At 42.7% G+C, this 16,379-nt stretch overlaps 1 protein-coding gene across 1 annotated transcript in view; it reads left to right on the top strand.

Annotated features, from left to right (window-relative positions):
* The window catches only part of PLCB1 (phospholipase C beta 1), a 397,722-nt gene extending 382,697 nt beyond the window's left edge, over positions 1-15,025 (top strand). The window contains exon 32 of the mRNA XM_084261625.1: positions 11,680-15,025. Within this exon, the coding sequence (XP_084117751.1) occupies positions 11,680-11,910 (231 nt within the window). The 3' untranslated portion in view covers positions 11,911-15,025. The remainder of the gene's footprint in view (positions 1-11,679) is intronic.
* The last annotated feature ends 1,354 nt before the right edge of the window (positions 15,026-16,379 follow it).

Below are 16,379 nucleotides of genomic sequence, written 5' to 3'. Positions count from 1 at the left end.
TAGGTTGAACCTCTGGGCAGTACTACTCTTACATTAGGCTATAAAGTTTAGAAGAGTTGCAGTTAAAATTCCATACTAATTTTGCTCCTCAAATCAAAAAAACTATGTGTGTTGTGTAATACAGTACAAAGTAATGAGAAGTGGTGGATATATGGATGGAATAACAGAGAGACGTGAAGGCAATAGCAGTGGGTAAGCACAGAGCAGCCATAAACTGTTTCAGACACTGTAACCTTTGTAGGATGATACATCTCCATTGGATGTTCATTAAGTAATAATTAACATGTACACCAATACATGAATTTAAATCCAGTCTCTAACTTTTTGTAATTGTTAAACTCAGCCTCAAAGCTTTCCTGACACTTGGCCAGACTCCTGAAGCATAATTTCTGGAAGATGGAAAATGAGGGGCAGTAGCTCTGTATATGCTGTTAAACCTCTGCAGGCCCAGGATGGAGTTTTTTTCGTTAGCTTGTTATGTTGGAAAATAATGGATTGGTCACTAAATTGGCTCATACTTTGGGGAGAGACAATGCATGTCTGCACTAATAGTAAAGAGGAAGCCAGACTGATGTTGTTAATGAGTTAGGAAATGTTTTGGGATAGCCTTTGTTGTTACAAGGGATTACAGAACTGCAACTACTTGAAAAGATTTTTCAAAGAAACTTCTAAGGCTTTGATCTTTATTCAGAGAGTGCTTGCTTTCTAGTCTAAAAACATTCATTTTTAACAGGATATTAGCAGAAGGACTGACTGCTCAGTAATTTTCTAAGCAGACTTTTCATCGAGGCTCCATCCTGCAGAGGCTTTCTGATGTGAAGAGGTGTAGTCAGTGCAAGGTAAACTTCAAAGTGCAGCGTAGGGCTTTAGCAGTGTGATTATTTTTTGGACTAATGAAGGCTTACTTCTAAACCTCCACACAGTTCCCTGACAATTGCCAATGACATGGAAATTACAGTGAACGTGCATCTTAAGGAACAGGCTGTCTCAGGATACCCAGAGCTCAGTGTATGTTAAGAGCTCTTATTACTCTAAACAGGCTCGAGAGTCTGGGCTGAGTAGGAAGGGCAGAGGGGGTATCGCAGTGAAAGGAGGTGCCAGACTTAATCATAGGATGACTCTGTTCCTTTTCCATGGAGTAGCACGGGGATGCAAGTAGAGAGAGACAGAGAAATAGATTATTTATTTCCTTTTCACTGTCAGATTTGAGAAGAAATCTCTGTGCTCAGTGGGGATTTTCTGTGATGCTGATGGGACCTCTTTAGAGATGTCCTGCCAAGAGTCAGACCCAGGTGACACTATAATTATCTGTTAGCAAGGTGGATGTGAGAGACTGAAAAACACTTTGTTAAACTACTCAGAGTTCAGTTTAGGCACGGATCCAAAAGCTGTGGTGTGGATTTCACCATGTCTTTTTCAGATCTATACTTCATCAGCCCCCGAGCCCTCACACAGGAAGCCTCAAGCACCAGAAGTTTTGTTCCTCATCTCTCTTCTTTTAAAAACAGCCAGAATCTCTTGTTCAGTGGGACAGAACTACTTTTAGGCAAAATGCATTATACATAAAGCAGCCCCAAAGATTCCAGGGCCCCCTGGAGACATCCTGCTCAGCTGTCATGGTGCTGTGCAGCTCTAAGAGTCCTGTGTTCTCTGGTCCACCCGGGATTTGAAATATTTCTGGAATATATTGTTGCTGTTATAATCTCAAGATGTCATTTAAAAGGAGTTGCCAAGGGACTGCTGTGACCTCTTGAGCTGGGAGTTACAATACTGCTACTCTTCCAAGGCCTGTTGCTGTTGGACAGTCAGCTGCCTGTTTATAGGGTGCCCTTGGGGCATCATGGGGGGGTGTGGGGAATCACTTGTTAGAAGGTAATGGATGACTGATTTTTTCGTTGTTGTTTGTTTGGAAGACAGTATCCATAATATGAACAGGGCTTTATAAAAGGACCAATTAAGAAGCTCTATTTGGGCTATGTCACTGGAGTTATTTACCCTGGACTCACCCCAATAAACTAAGGGCAGTATTTGATGTTAGAGTCGGAGACTTCAGTGGAGCTTCTCTAGATTTATTGCACCGAAACTCTTTTGCTTACAGAGAAGCTTGCTTACTCTGGCAATAATGGAGAAAGAGCAGAATCTAGCCTTAAAATGTTAGACATGCTCAGAGAGAGGGGATTTTTTTTCCCGCATTCATGCTAGCTCAAATTATCCTTATTCATATGCATCATGAGATGCATAGGTCAGGTATTTATAGAGTCATCAAAAAAAAGACTTGACAGCTTAAGAAAGCATTTTATCCACAAAAGGAAACAATTACACAAAACAGTCATCAGAAAGAAGAGTAATTCCAAGTATACAGCTTACAAGACACAGAGCAGGGCTTTGCATGAGAATAAACTGCTGTACTGATGAAGAAATAGGAAACTAAAGTTCCTGTGAAAAAGATCCTCCTGTAGTGTTCAGTGCAAGGTATCTCTTTAAAGAAAATGTGAGAGATCTGAAAGCACCACTAATAATTCAACTGCTGCCAGGAAAACACCACCAATTTACACCTTTGCTTGTAAGGAGCTTCTCCAACTCAGAAGTTTTCAGCAGAGGTACAGTCCAGGTGTATGTATAACCTGGGCAACGCTGGCAGGTGTCTTGTCACTCAAACGTTTATGTTTTAATTAGCTCTGGGAATAGATGTTGGGTGACTTTACAGAAAGAAGATACAAGTTTCTTTATGAGAGTGTTACAACCAAGGAGCCTGGGTCCCAGGTTTCTTCACAGTCCCTTTGGTTTAATTGAGGTTGCACTTAATAAAGGTGGAGACAGAGATTGCTGAAGGCCCTAACTTTACAGTCTAACGCCTTGAGACAGCAGATATTAAATAACTCATTTATACGGGGACTTGCACATTAGGGAGGCAGAGCAAATCACCTTTGCTTTGATGTGAAGAGACACAGAGCTGAAACATGGAAGGTAACGGCCAGGGGAAGTATATGAATAAGGGAGGATAACTCAGTAAGTTTCTGGACTCCTTGGCTTGTGACATGCTTCAGGTGTTAGCGAGATCTTGTTTCAAGCCCACCTTGGGGCAATTTCTGTAGGACAGTGTGCAGATCGGGCAGCCCGTTGACATAGGAAGGCAGGGACAGCTGTAATGGATCAGTCAAAAAGAGAGTAACTCCTGAGCAAGCACTCCTGGTCTTGGGAATAGCATGGAGACCTTGCAGGGTGGAATGTCAGCTTGGTGTTTTAGACCTTGTGTGAAGAACTAAGGAAGCTTCATCTGGGAGAAAGAGAGTGTGGGGTGGGGCTGGGGGAAAGTCATAGAGTTGGTGTGTCTCATGTGTCATGGTCTATAAAATAACCGTTATTTGAAAAGGCCCTGAGACTGAGAGCTCCTTGTCTGAGGATGGGAATCATTCATGGGAGCTTTCCAGACAGCGTGAAGACGTTTCCCACGCTGGCTGTCTACCTAGTTCTGTTCCCTGTGTCATCTCTGACACTGAATGCCCTTAGGTGTTCTTTAATGATTCCACACCCCAGCATCTTAGGAGATGAAACCTTAGGTAACCAGTTTCATGTCCTGCTTAGCTATATAGACTGTGAGTAGCTATGTTAAGCTCAGAAGTTAACACGGTGGCCTGTTCCTTTTTGCACTTTTACGCAGTCACTGGGAGAAAAAAAAAGAGCATTAAGGTGCTCCCTGCACATGTAGGGAGATGTTAACTCCTTTCCAAGGCCTGGAAAAAGAGTTTCCCAAGAATCTTCAGTACCCAGCCGCTTTCTCTGGGCCATTCTTCCACATGGCAGAGGTGGCTATATGACTTTTGGAAAAGTCCTGCAGGAGTCCCAGGTTCTCCTCAAACCCATCAACCTCAGGTCACCATCTGTGGCAGCCCCTAGCACAGAGTGCTGCAGAGGGACTGCGGCCATGAGGAGCGAGGACAACTAAGCAGTGGTTACTCCTTCGCCTTCCCAGAAGAAACCTGGTTAGTGGAGGGAATAACACGGTCCTTAATAAGAAACTCCTCCTGTTTCCAATTAAACAAAAATTGCTGCCTATAAATCACTTGATCCTGGAGCTCTGTTCCTCAATTTCACTCTCCCTGTTATTGAGCCTCCATCTGCTTTTAACAATTCTTGCTACTCATGTGTCTTTTAATGCTGTATCCCTCCAGAATGGCTTTCTAATTAAGTAAGCTCTGAAAATGAAAAGCAGCAGAACAGCAGCTTGCTTGCTTTCCGTACCCTTAATCTGGGAGTCCTCTATGTGCTATTTTGGAAGCTAAATTGAGGTCGCTGACATTATGCATATTTGTTGTCTGATGCAGTCTTAAAAGCCCCAAATCCTCTCTTCAAAATTATCTTTAGACACATGGGTCGAACATTTACAGGAAGAAAAATCAGGATTTGGAGCTTTAGCAGATTTAGAGAAACAAGGGGAGGAGGGAGAAAGGGGCCACAATCTCAGATGAGTGTTTCTGCTGTCACGTTTCACTGACCAGTGAAAGATCAGTGGCGCTGGTGTTAAGAAAATAAACACTTCCAGTGCTGTGTAAAAAAGGGAGATAGGAGCTTTGGGAAACAGAAGTATCCAGAAGTATCTGAGGGAGCTGGGCTTGTTCAGCCTGGAGAAGAGAAGGCTGCAGGGGGACCTCATTGCAGCCTTCCAGTCCCTGAAGGAAGCAGAGAAACAGGAGGGGAATCAGCTTTTTTAAAGGGTAGACACTGGCAGGACAAGGGGGATGGATTGAAGCTGAAGGAGGGAAGGTTTAGATTAGATATTAGAGGGAAGTTCTTTACAGAGACAGTGGTGAGGGGCTGGAACGGGCTGCCCAGAGGGGTGGTGGATGCCCTGTCCCTGGGGGTGTTCAAGGCCAGGTTGGATGGGGCCCTGGGCAACCTTGTGTAGATCCAGGCCTGGAGGTTGGTGGCCCTGCCTGTGCCAGGGGGGTTGGAACTCTGATCCTTTTGGTCTCTTCCAACCCAGACGGTTCTGTGATCCTGTAGAGGTGGTGGTCCCCCTTTTGTTACAAATGTTGGAGTAACTGGTTATTGGCTCTTGTCAAAATGCATTCTGCTGAAATTGTGCAGAAGGAATGAGCTTCTCATCGGGAAACAAAAGGAGCTGGTACCATTCATGCAGAATTAACTATTATGCTGGGTGTGGGTAGTGCCGTGGTAATTATGGATACAAATTAGTATCAGGCTTCAACTGGTCAATAATTACGTTAACCAAAAGCAGTCGTTATTTTGCTGCCCTCTGCCTCGAGGGGAAATAATGCACCCTACAGAGGTTTTACATTTGGATTCTGAATGCAAAAATTGTTACAAGTCTTTTCTAAAGCTTAATAATAAAGAGTTTGCTGTTAGAAATGTCCAATGTTTTTGGAGATACCAAACTCTTGAGTGTGTTTTTACCTGAATTGTTGAGCCAAGATATTTTGAGTATTTTCTTATTCATAATTCACTGAATCATTCAGAGCAAAATGAGTGTGTTCAGGAAAACAAAGTATTTATGAATAATGCAAAATCAGAGAGATTAAAAGGAGGAATAAAAGAAAAACAAACCAAAAACCCAACCTTGCCTTACGGAAAATTTGCAATTCAAAATCTAGATTTAAAAAAAGTTTGGTTTGAATCATATCACATTTTTTGCAGTAAAAGAACTCAAATTCAAAACAGATACGGCCATAGTGACTGGCTTTGTTCAAACAAAATTCCGTTTTGATAGGGTTTTTTCACCAAAATGTGTAAGCAGTTATATTTCCTACATAACTTTATCAAATCATTTCTGTTTGAAGATTAATTCCTTAGATGCTTTTTAAGATGTGATCCTTCTGTTATTTTTTAGTTGAAAATACATTTTAGAAAAAAAACATGTGAGCTGGAATGAATCCCAGTCCATGGAGAAGTGGTTTGGGTTTGCATCAGATAAATAGCTGCATCTGAAATGGGATCTTGCATCAGGAGAGTGATGCTACGAGGTCACAACACTGTTCAGACCAAGCAAGCGGTATCTCAAGCTGTATGGGGAATGAAGAGAGGGGAAAATTGTTTGGAAATCACTTTCATTACTGACTTCTGAAAGGCAGCTTTCAGGGTGGAACAGAAAGGAACAGCAGTGTTGGCATTAACATCTTCAAAGGTGTTGCTGTGGCAGGAAGAGAGATGGGTTAGATACATTTTCCCCATGCAATTTCCCATTCCCTTGGGCTGCCTAAGTTAAGGGGAGGAGGTCAGATGGAATTGGTGCTTTGCATTGGTCAGCTGCGTATCTGCCTCTTGTCTTCAAGGCGTGGAGGCTGGCTGGGGGTAGCTGCACTAGAATTTCAGCAGATGCTGGCAACAGCACCAGCACTTAGAGGTATTCCCAGATTCCCCATGTGTGTTGTAGGGTCACATTTTAGTCTGCTGGTTGCTTTTAATGCACATGGTCAAGTCTTTGCTCCTTACATCTGAGGTCCCAGCTGTGGTTGCCCTTTGTGTTTCTGCAGATACCCACTTCCCATAGCTCGAGCTACAGCCAAAAGTTTTCTTTGCTCTTCATTGGAAACTGCTGGTCGCTCGTTATTAGATTCTTATACCTCATTAGCCCAGCTTGTTTGCTTTTCCACAGCTATCTTAAACCAATCCCCAAAGGAAAAAGAAAGAAGAAAAAAAGGCAAGAAAAAAAAAAAAGACTGCTGTAGGAAAGAGGGATGAGAGGAATGTCAGGTAGTGAGAAGGGAGAGGAGTTCAGCATTCAAAGCCTAAACTTGGGGACAAGATAATATGAAACACTGTGTATGTGGAATAATTAAGGGGTTTAATACATTTATTTTCTTTCTTAAATTTCTAACTTTTTTTTAACCTAAACACTCCATGTGAGCTTCAGCTCTCCTGGTAACTTGTGCTGGCAGCACGTTGCGTTTTTCATGTGATCGTTTTATTTTTGTTCTTGGGAGAAACAGAAGTTCATTAGATCACATTGCAAGTATGCAGAAGCCTACAGGGGCTCGATCAGGATAGTCTGAAACCACTATTTCTGCTTCTGTCATTCTTTATTGATCACAGTTTCTTTTTGAACACTGCGGTCACTGTTCCAATATTACATCACACTATGTTGGTTTTGGTAGGTTTAATAACAGGTATAAATAGTTTTAACAATACCATCCATTTCTTTTCCTGAGTGCATTTTCTCTGCTATAAGCTGAATGACCATACTCATTTTCACCTCCCACATTCCAAGGAAGGGTTGCTGAGGCCTTCCTCTGAATGATGACCCTTTTTGGAAAGCAGTTGTAGCCAAGGATGCTGAAGAGCCCTTTGAATTGAGAGAGAATGTGAGCCCATCAGCTGGGCAGCTGGCTGGCCTCCAGGAGCTCTGCTGTAGAAGGCACGAGCTTAGTCATGTAAAGCCCTGCTCATTTTCTGTCCCTATGGCCCTGGGCTGTGTTGGTTCTAGTTGAGGTTGAGAATCTATGGTGGTGTTCATCCAGGGTGCAAGGGTCCATGAGCCCAAGCTGCACAGCCTAACGGCTGGCTCAGTCAAAGGGGACCCTCAGGTATGGCTTCCTTGTGGGGTATAGCTAACAGAGGCAGGACAGAAACAAGCAAAGCCTCACTGTATCTCCTGCTGTTTTGAGCAGGACAACTTGGTGGCCCTGTGGTCCGCAGCCTGTTCCAAACCTGTGCTGGTATATGTCTAGTTTGGTAAGCTATCATATGGAGTAGAGGAGAGCCCTTTCAAACCAGAGGCAACAAAGGAAGGAACCTCCTGAGCTTTTATCCCTACCTAAGCTTAATTTTTCTCCTTTCATCTGTAATTTGGGGATAGTAATGCTGATAATTACCCATTTTGTAAAGCTGATGTATCAGCTGGTGTTATGTAACTAACACTGTTGGGTAAAAAGGGTAGGCAGACAGAAGCATGCATTCAAGAGTTAGAGCTTCTGGCCACAGCCATCAAGAGTGACTTAACATGTTCATCTCATATTCCCAACGACACTCCTGCAACCATGTAACGATGGCTCCAAATTTTAAAGTACCCGCTCGTTGCCTGTAAGTAAAATACATGGGGGTGGGGTTTACCTGGCCAAGAAATCATGTTTCCATCCCCTTGTGGGATGGGTACTGAAACTGCACGGAGGTGACATTAGTAAATCGGTTGTTGGGAGTTCAAGAGAGAACAGAGGATCTGTAAGAGAAGGTGAGGTAACGGAAGGAAGAAGGTTGTTACGTGTTAATGGGAACAGTGGTCCAGATAATGATCTTCCCGTCTAATTAGAGGTTTCATTTTCCCCTCCTTGTCTGGCTCTGAAATCTTAAAAGCAAGTATAAGTCACCTTGTTTAGCAGCTAGAGAGCAGAGAAACCAGAGTAGATAGACTTGTGATAGGAAGCAAACCAAGGGGACAGCAACCTGAATGGCAAGGCCACGCTGGGCTGGAGTCCGGTGGGGTGTTGGCTGCACAGAGAGGTTCTTACTCAGACACACACTGACATGGCACTTTGTCGTGCCATCAGCAGGCCAAATAAAAGACATGACTACTGCCTCCTAGCGGGAGGGCAGCTTTCCCTGAGGGAATGACCCAGAATGTCCCTGTAAAGCCACAGAATGTGGTTATCGATGTCTAACAGAAGGTTATGGAGGCTTTTAAAGGGAAAATATCTGGGGTTCCTGAGCCAGCTGGTTTTAAGCAGGCTAATTGTTTCTTTAGCCTTGGCCCATAGCTGTTTGCCAGTGTTGGTGCCTGGAACTGGGGGTTTAAGGAGAAACACTGTGAGGCTGTTGTGGCTTTGCAAGCCCCAGGCTCGCTGAGGAAGACTTCAGTAAGGGGTCAGGTCCGGCAGTGGAACGGCTGTGTTGCACCCAGGCTCACTGTGCTCTTCATTGCAGCTGGAGTCTTGTGTGATAACTTGGGGGTCAGGGAATGGGCTCCAAGGGGCTCGTCTGAAGCTGAGCAGGGGGGAAGGACTGGCAGTGCCTTTGAAACTAAAAGGAGAACTAATTTTTACACACTGTTGAAGTTTTAACCAATCCTCCTTGTCTACTGTCTGCTCCTTCTCAGAACTTCAACCTTCTCATGATTACATATCTATATAGACTGTCTCTGGAGACATTGGAGAGAGAGGTAGCTCCAGATTCACATAATTTCTATTAAACCCTTGACTTAGGGGGGGGATTATCCACTGGAGGCACTTCAGGATGTGCATATTAGACACAATTGCTATGTAACAACATGCTTATGGTTGCCCTGAGTTCAGATAACGTTCAGTTTCTGAGGGATTTCAAGTATTTCTATTGCTCTTAAACCTAATTAAGCAAATCAAAGTTCTGAAGGAGGTTGAGAGCCAGGAGACTTCCTCTGACTTTTGATTTTACATACAACCTTCTAGCCCTGAGGTGCCCAAAATTTACAAATTCAGTAATTCCACATGTGATGATGAGGTGGGAAAATGCAGCAGCCCAAATCTGGCTCAGACATGATAAAGAAAATTTAAAAGCCTTTTTATATAGCTTCGTGTTCCAGTGCTCTGGAGCCTTTCCCATCATTCTAGATTTATTAAGAAAAAATACTGTGTTGATCTGCTATTGCTGCTGTTTCAGATTAACCCAAGGATGTTTTGTCCCACATTTTGCATAAATCCCCCTCTAACTGCGATAACATCCTTGGGTAATTGTTATAAATAAACAGGAGGACTCTCCTTTGCCTCTCTCCCTCCTGGGTTTTTAAGCAGTGCAGGTATTTAGCACTGAACTCCCACCAAAAGCACGATAGCACCGCGATGGCAGAGCCTTTGCCTAGAACGTAAGCTTTGGATTTGCAGTGTGAGCTATGTGAGTGCCATGCTGCCAGCGCTCCGAAGCGGAGACCAGTGCAGATCTTGGAGGTTGAGAAGGTCACTGGGCAGCAGGAGTGGTGTCCTGGAGCTGCAGGGCCGCAGCGGTGAAGTGGGCGGTGAGGGCTGATAATAGGTGATTGGGAATACTCGAGGAAGCGTTATCAAAATGGAGACAAAAGGAAGAGCCCTTCAAAAATTTGTATCAAGCCAGAAAGCAAAGGAAGGAAGTTTAGGAGAAAAAGAAGGGTGCAATGGGAAAGAAGGGTGTTATGGTAGTGATTGTCAAATATATATTTTTAACCATTTGTGCCTCAGAGTGTGTGTCATCACTGACACCAAGGTAGGAAACTGAGGCCAGAACAGCAGGAAAATTGCCAGAGACAACACAGGAAAGGAGCTTTAGCAGGAGAACCAAAAGGAAAAAGCCAGATCTTAGATCTTGAAGAAGAAAAACTGCAAAATTTGTCTAATTAAGGAATGTAGAACTAGACCGGGTGAGCTAAGGACGTTGATTTGCACATCAGGAGAAAGAAGAGGCCTCACAAAAATAAAATCAGAGATGCAGGATGAAAACCAGGGCAGAAGCATGGGGAATGGGGTTGGAAGAGGGAGGGGTAGTGGTAAAGTCACATGCTGTGGACAGACCAAGGATGGGAAGAGTAGTATAGGTCCTGATGTTCAAGTGAAAAAGTTGTATTGCCTGTTGAAAGCCATTGCAATGGGGTGAAGGAGGCTTGAAACTAGACAGGGTAGGCTCAAGCATAGAGCTGAAGGATCAGAATTCACAGCATCATTATACCTCCTGGAAAAAATGTAGCTGAAAATACAATTGCCAAAGAAACTATTGTGAAACTGCTGCAGCTACAGTTAGCAGAACCTGGCTCCCTCTTTTTAAGAAGGTGGGTGGATGGATGGATGGATGGATGGATGGATGGATGGATGGATGGATGGATGGATGGATGGATGGATGGATGGATGGATGGGAGTGCTAGCAGGGTTTGGCTTTGGAACTCACCCCCTTTGCTTCCTGCTGTGCTCATGTTGGTCATGATGAAAAAATTGGCTTTGTCTTCAGTTGAAACCGTCATACACGTTCATGTTTTTTAAATAATGGATTGTGCAGATCCTAATATGGGCACTAAAAACAAAGGCTATACAAATAAACACTGGGAAAGGGCCCACAGCTTCCTGAAGACCGATAGCCAGATTTCTTTCTGCATGCCTTTTGCATCCTGTTGATGATATGACACTTTTCCCCTGGTAATGTCCAAGACACATACTGCATTAATCAGATAATGTAACTTTCCATGATCCAGCCCTAAGAAATGTAATTGAACTTTTTCTTTCCCCTCCCTCTTTGACTCCTTTTGACAACTGACTTTTTCCTAATGGTTTCTCCAAGCTGAGAAATCTGGCAAAAGTTATTATATTGTTCTCAGAGCAATGTTTGCGGTGTGATTAATGTGTGATTAGCTACCTGCAGCTTAATTACGCCTTGCTCTTCCAAAGACTTGTCTGTGATCCATACTGCACTTGAATCGGGCCTTGCGAAAGCCAGTGGGAGTATGGACACCACCACAGTTAAATCCAGATACATCTTAAGGATTTGGGTACCTAAGAATGGTTCTCAAACCCAGCCTAGGCACAAAGGACCGCACGTTCCTTCAGCTTTGCAATGACTGCATGGGACTCGATAGGCGTATCGGATGTGTGGCACTAATACTGCAAGGAATATATTCTTGAGTGATGCAAAAATGTGTTATTAACCCTCCCCCCCCGCCTCGTGTGGTGCATTCCCCATGCTGTAGCAGTGGTGTCATTAGATAAGACTGAAGACAGCTTGTCTCTCTTGTTGCAGTTGCAGGTGGAACTTGATCAGGAATATCAAGACAAATTCAAAAGACTGCCTTTGGAAATTCTGGAGTTTGTACAGGAAGCCATGAAAGGGAAAATCAGCGAAGATGGAGACCACAGTTCTGCCCCCTCTTCCCTGGCATCTGACAGTGGAAAATCAAATCATAAACCTCTGCAAAGTGAAGAGGAATTGGAAGAAGATAATCCAGAAAAAGTGTTTGATACTACTTTTTAACTGCCCAAGAACCAATCAGTGTGCCAGGGCGCCCCACTCCCCAGCTCTGCTGTCCCCATGTGAGCTGCCGCTGAAGCGCTCCGGGAGGCAGGAGCAATCTGCATTCAAGTGCACATTTCCCAAAAGGAACGTTTTATAAAAAGTATCGTGCAAAGGTCTCCATTCTCATTCTTCATCTTATTATTATTCTAAAGCTTAGTGCAGTTGTAATGGGAAAATTTATATGTTAACCATCCTCTTTTCTTCTCTTTTTTTAAATCTCTTTCTCTTTTTTTCTTGGCCAATTTACAATGGGTAATTTTCTGGCCATGTTCACTAAGAATGTTTAATGAAGACCAGTGTATTGTTCAGAGACAAATGTGTGCAGATTTCCTTTTAAAGTGCCAGTGCAAAGTGCTCCAAACTAACACAGATCCTAGAGAATATTAGAACAGTACTTAATCATATTTGTTTCCTTCTTTATTAACTGCACCTTGACATCTGTCCCATCATTTTACATTTGCACTAAAACATTTAATCCTTTTTAGCTTTGCAAGCACCGGTGGCTTGCTGTCCTGATATTATGTTTATCACATGGAAAGAAATATATTTGCTGCTGAAAATTCTTGGAACTGTGGGGACAAAAGGAAAACAAAGAGAGAAGAACTCTGCCTGGAGATTGTCGGTGTCTGTGTACGTCTGTGTTTGTTACACTGTGTGAGTGCATATATGTTTGTATATATATATATATAGCTATATGTGCACACACATCTGTCTATATACACACACGGCATGTTAGTGTTTGAAGTCGGTGTGGTCTCTTGGCCAAATGAAAAGTTTCAGGGATAAGTGAACAGAGAATCTTTTATGAAAGCTAACATCTGGGTTCTACTGCTATAAAATAGTCACTGAAGCATAAAATTCTTTTTGTGGTGTTAGTGTTGTAAATCAAAGTAGGTTTAGAATATAAATTTGATATATATTTTGCAGACTCAAAAGTATTGATTTTAAGTATCATATTTTAAGCTTACTGAATTTGATAGGATTATAACATGTTTAGGACTGCAGTATTTGAAATTGAACAGAATCTTCCATTATTTTTAAGACTGACGTTCAGTTTTACTAAGGTCTGACATTTAAAAGCAAAATCTAAAAAACCTGATCACTGTTATTTAAGAGTGTATATTAATCCATTTAACTGACAACTTCAAGTAAGAACAATCCCCGTTAGTGTACTGTATGATACGCATGAGAGAAGCATCAGCATGATGTGAGACATTTCTACCGGCGACAGAGAGACTCTGGGAAAGTCAGGATATCTGAGGAGGTAAAGAAATGCTGTTCTCTGGATTGCCATACTAAAAGAAATAGGAATTAGGAAACATTACAGACGGATTCTTATTCGGACCCAAGCCAGTGCATAATGCTGAAGGCCTTTCCCTCAGCCGCGTGGAGAAGTGGTGGCTTTAGGGCAAAGGAGAAACCAGCTCAAAAGACACAGATTATCTGCATTGAGAGGCTCGATCCTACAAACCTGCGTTTTCTGCACCCTGCTGGGCTCAGCGCAGCTGTTCTGGGGAATAAAGTTCACATATATGTTTGCAAGATCAGAGCCATACTTTGTATTAAAAAGCAACGGAAAGAGAAGGTGATTACATAGGGAGGCATTTTAAGACATCGTAACAGTTCAGTTACTTCCATTCCCTCAGGATTTTAGTACTTTAAAGTAACTTATTTTATTTAAATTTAAGCAATAAAATACAAGTCAAGCTTGAGTTTTCAGTTAGGTAACAGTGTGTGTGTATATATATATAAGTTCAAATCTTGGAAAACAAACAGTATTTTGATGTTTCTTTTTTAAACTTAGAGCAGAAAGAAAGACAAATTGCACATTGGAAATCATATTTTGGATTAAACTATCGTGGTTTATGGTGATGAAATTAGTGAACGTGAAATTCAAGAATCTGCCTTTCATCTTAAGCTAGGAATGGCGAATCCTCTGTTAATCCTTGTTTTGCACTTTGAAATCAATCTTAATCACTCATTGAAAATGTAGAGAGTCAAGATGTAATGCTGCATTTTATAAAGTAAAGATGACATATTGTCTAAATTAATAAAAGAAGAAACTGATAGCAGTGTTCACAAGAAACCTGAAGACTATTGCATACCAGAAACCCTTGTACAGCGCAGGCTTTTTGGTAAACTCTTAGCTCCTTTGAATTTCAGCGCTACGTTCTCTTGGACTTCAGCGGAACTAGGACTTCACCAGAGTCTTCAAAGAAACTCGGGCGAATACCAATCAGCCTTTTATTTATATTTAAGAAAAGAAAATAAAGGAACATACCAGTTGGATTCAATCTATTATGGGCTGTAGTCATTTTACAGTACGTTTGTATTTGATCATTTCCTGTATTCGCATTTTTTTATATCTGTACAGTGCCACTTTCTGCAGGTGTAAGGTAGCGTGTAATACTGGACATCTTGCATCCTTCAAACTATTTCAGTGAAACAGATATCATTTAATATTGATATTACTTGAACTAGAGTAAGGTAATGAAAAAAAAAGGGTCTTTATGATGTGCAAGTCTTGTGCCTTTTATGTATTTGCCTTGTTCCGTGTTGAATGTGTGGAAATGCTGTATTGTGGACTTTCTGCTGTATAGAATAGAGCTGTCTATATTAAACTAGGTTGTGCACTTCAGATATCTTTACACTACTGAAAATAGCTTGTTTTTTGCCATTATAATCAGAATTTTAAAAATTCTAATGAAGGCCAGATATTTTAGATTTAACATGTTCATAATTATGTTAATTAATGCTCATGTATTAGCTAAACATTCACTGAAAGATAACTAAAGGGACATCATTGCTTGCCTTTCTTTGAAATCAGTGTTGCTCTTGTACATTGTATTAATAGTGTCTGTGATTGATTAGTCCTTGATGATTTGCTTTCAGAGTAGGATGAAATATTTCAGTTAACATGTACATATTCTTCGGTTCTTCGATCTATGATTGTTTCAGAGGCATAATTCACATTTTTGTAAAAATTCTATGCAATTTTGTGGCATGATGTTTCTTCCACTTGTAATTTTATGTGCTTACATTACAGATCCAAAGGACAAATAAAAATTTCTTAACACAAGGCACTTGTTTTCTCTGTTCATTGACTCTGGAGCCTCAGTTGACTCTTGGAGACCCTGCTGACCTCAAAGACCTTACCCTGACCCCTTTGGCCCTGGGAGGAGCAGCGCAATGAGGAGTCAGGGAAGTTTCCCTGCAGGCTCTTGTCATCTCAGTGAGGAGAACAAGGATTACAAGTGTCTGGGCATCCCCCACCACTCCCAGCAACATGTGCATTTGCTGATGCTCTGACACAAGGGAAAGCCCCCCAAAAAAGTGCACGGCAGCCAGTGAAATAGTAAGAAAATGTATTCATTTACAGGACAGGCCACTGCAGAACAGCAATTGTGTGGTTTTCAGCCATACCTCCAAGCTGCCTCACCAACTTAGAGCAGCCTTACTTCTCCTCCACTGCCCCAGCTGTTCCACTAATCATCCATGTAATTATATATGCACTGTGAAATGTACCTTTGCAGGGGCCTTCCACTGAGAGCATTGAAAAATGAATCTATTCCTTTGGCTTCTGGCTTCCTTTTCCCTTTTTAATTTACAATGTAAAAAAATTATCTGCGGGAGAAGAGATAAGCAGGTATATTAATCCAGTGTACTGAGGGATATACCTACTAAAATAAATAGTCTCCAAGGCAGCTAGAGGCAAATTGCTACTAGGAGAGGTATGGGGAAATGGGGTCTGGTGAGGGGGGCTGGACACCGAGCAGTGTAGGAGGAAGGGAAGAACAGAGCTGAAAGCCAAGCCTGTGGATTTGATAGACAGGAGTAAGACTAGGATAGAAGCCAAGGGGAAGGGGGGTGGACAAAAAGAAAAATGGGTTTGTTTCTTCCCTAAAGGAGAAGTGGGATAAAGAGCAGGTTTGGTGATGCCCTGTTAGAAAGCTGCCCATCGCGTACTGAGGCAGGTGAGCAGAGGCAGCACGGTGGTGAGAATTTCAGGAGGATGAGGGGGTGACAGTGGCAGTGAGCAGAGAAGGAAAATCCAGGAGGCCATGGGAAGGATCGGAAAACAGCCCTCAGCTCCCGCGGGGCACAGCGAGGCAGGATTCTCACAGCCGGCTGAGCAGACGACCTCGGCACTTGTTGTTCTTGAGCCACAGGAGACGGCCTTGGCTGCTGAGGAGAGAGGGCGACAGGCCACCCAGGGATGTGTGGGAGACCTATACAGAGGCTGACTGAGGGGAGATGGTGCCACAGGGGCCAGGCAGCAGGGCCAGAGCTGTGTGCTCTCGTGCAGCTGCAGACACTCCATAAAGCAAACCTGCTGGGTTGCTGAAGCTTCAAGTGGATTCTGAAAATGCTCCTATTCAGAAAACCAGTCTCACTCCAGCAGCAGAAGTGTGCTACCTGTCAGGGAA

This window comes from Gallinula chloropus (genome assembly GCF_964237585.1).
Source record: "Gallinula chloropus genome assembly, chromosome: 3".
NCBI lineage: Eukaryota > Metazoa > Chordata > Aves > Gruiformes > Rallidae > Gallinula > Gallinula chloropus.
This window is presented reverse-complemented; position numbering and strand designations above follow the sequence as displayed.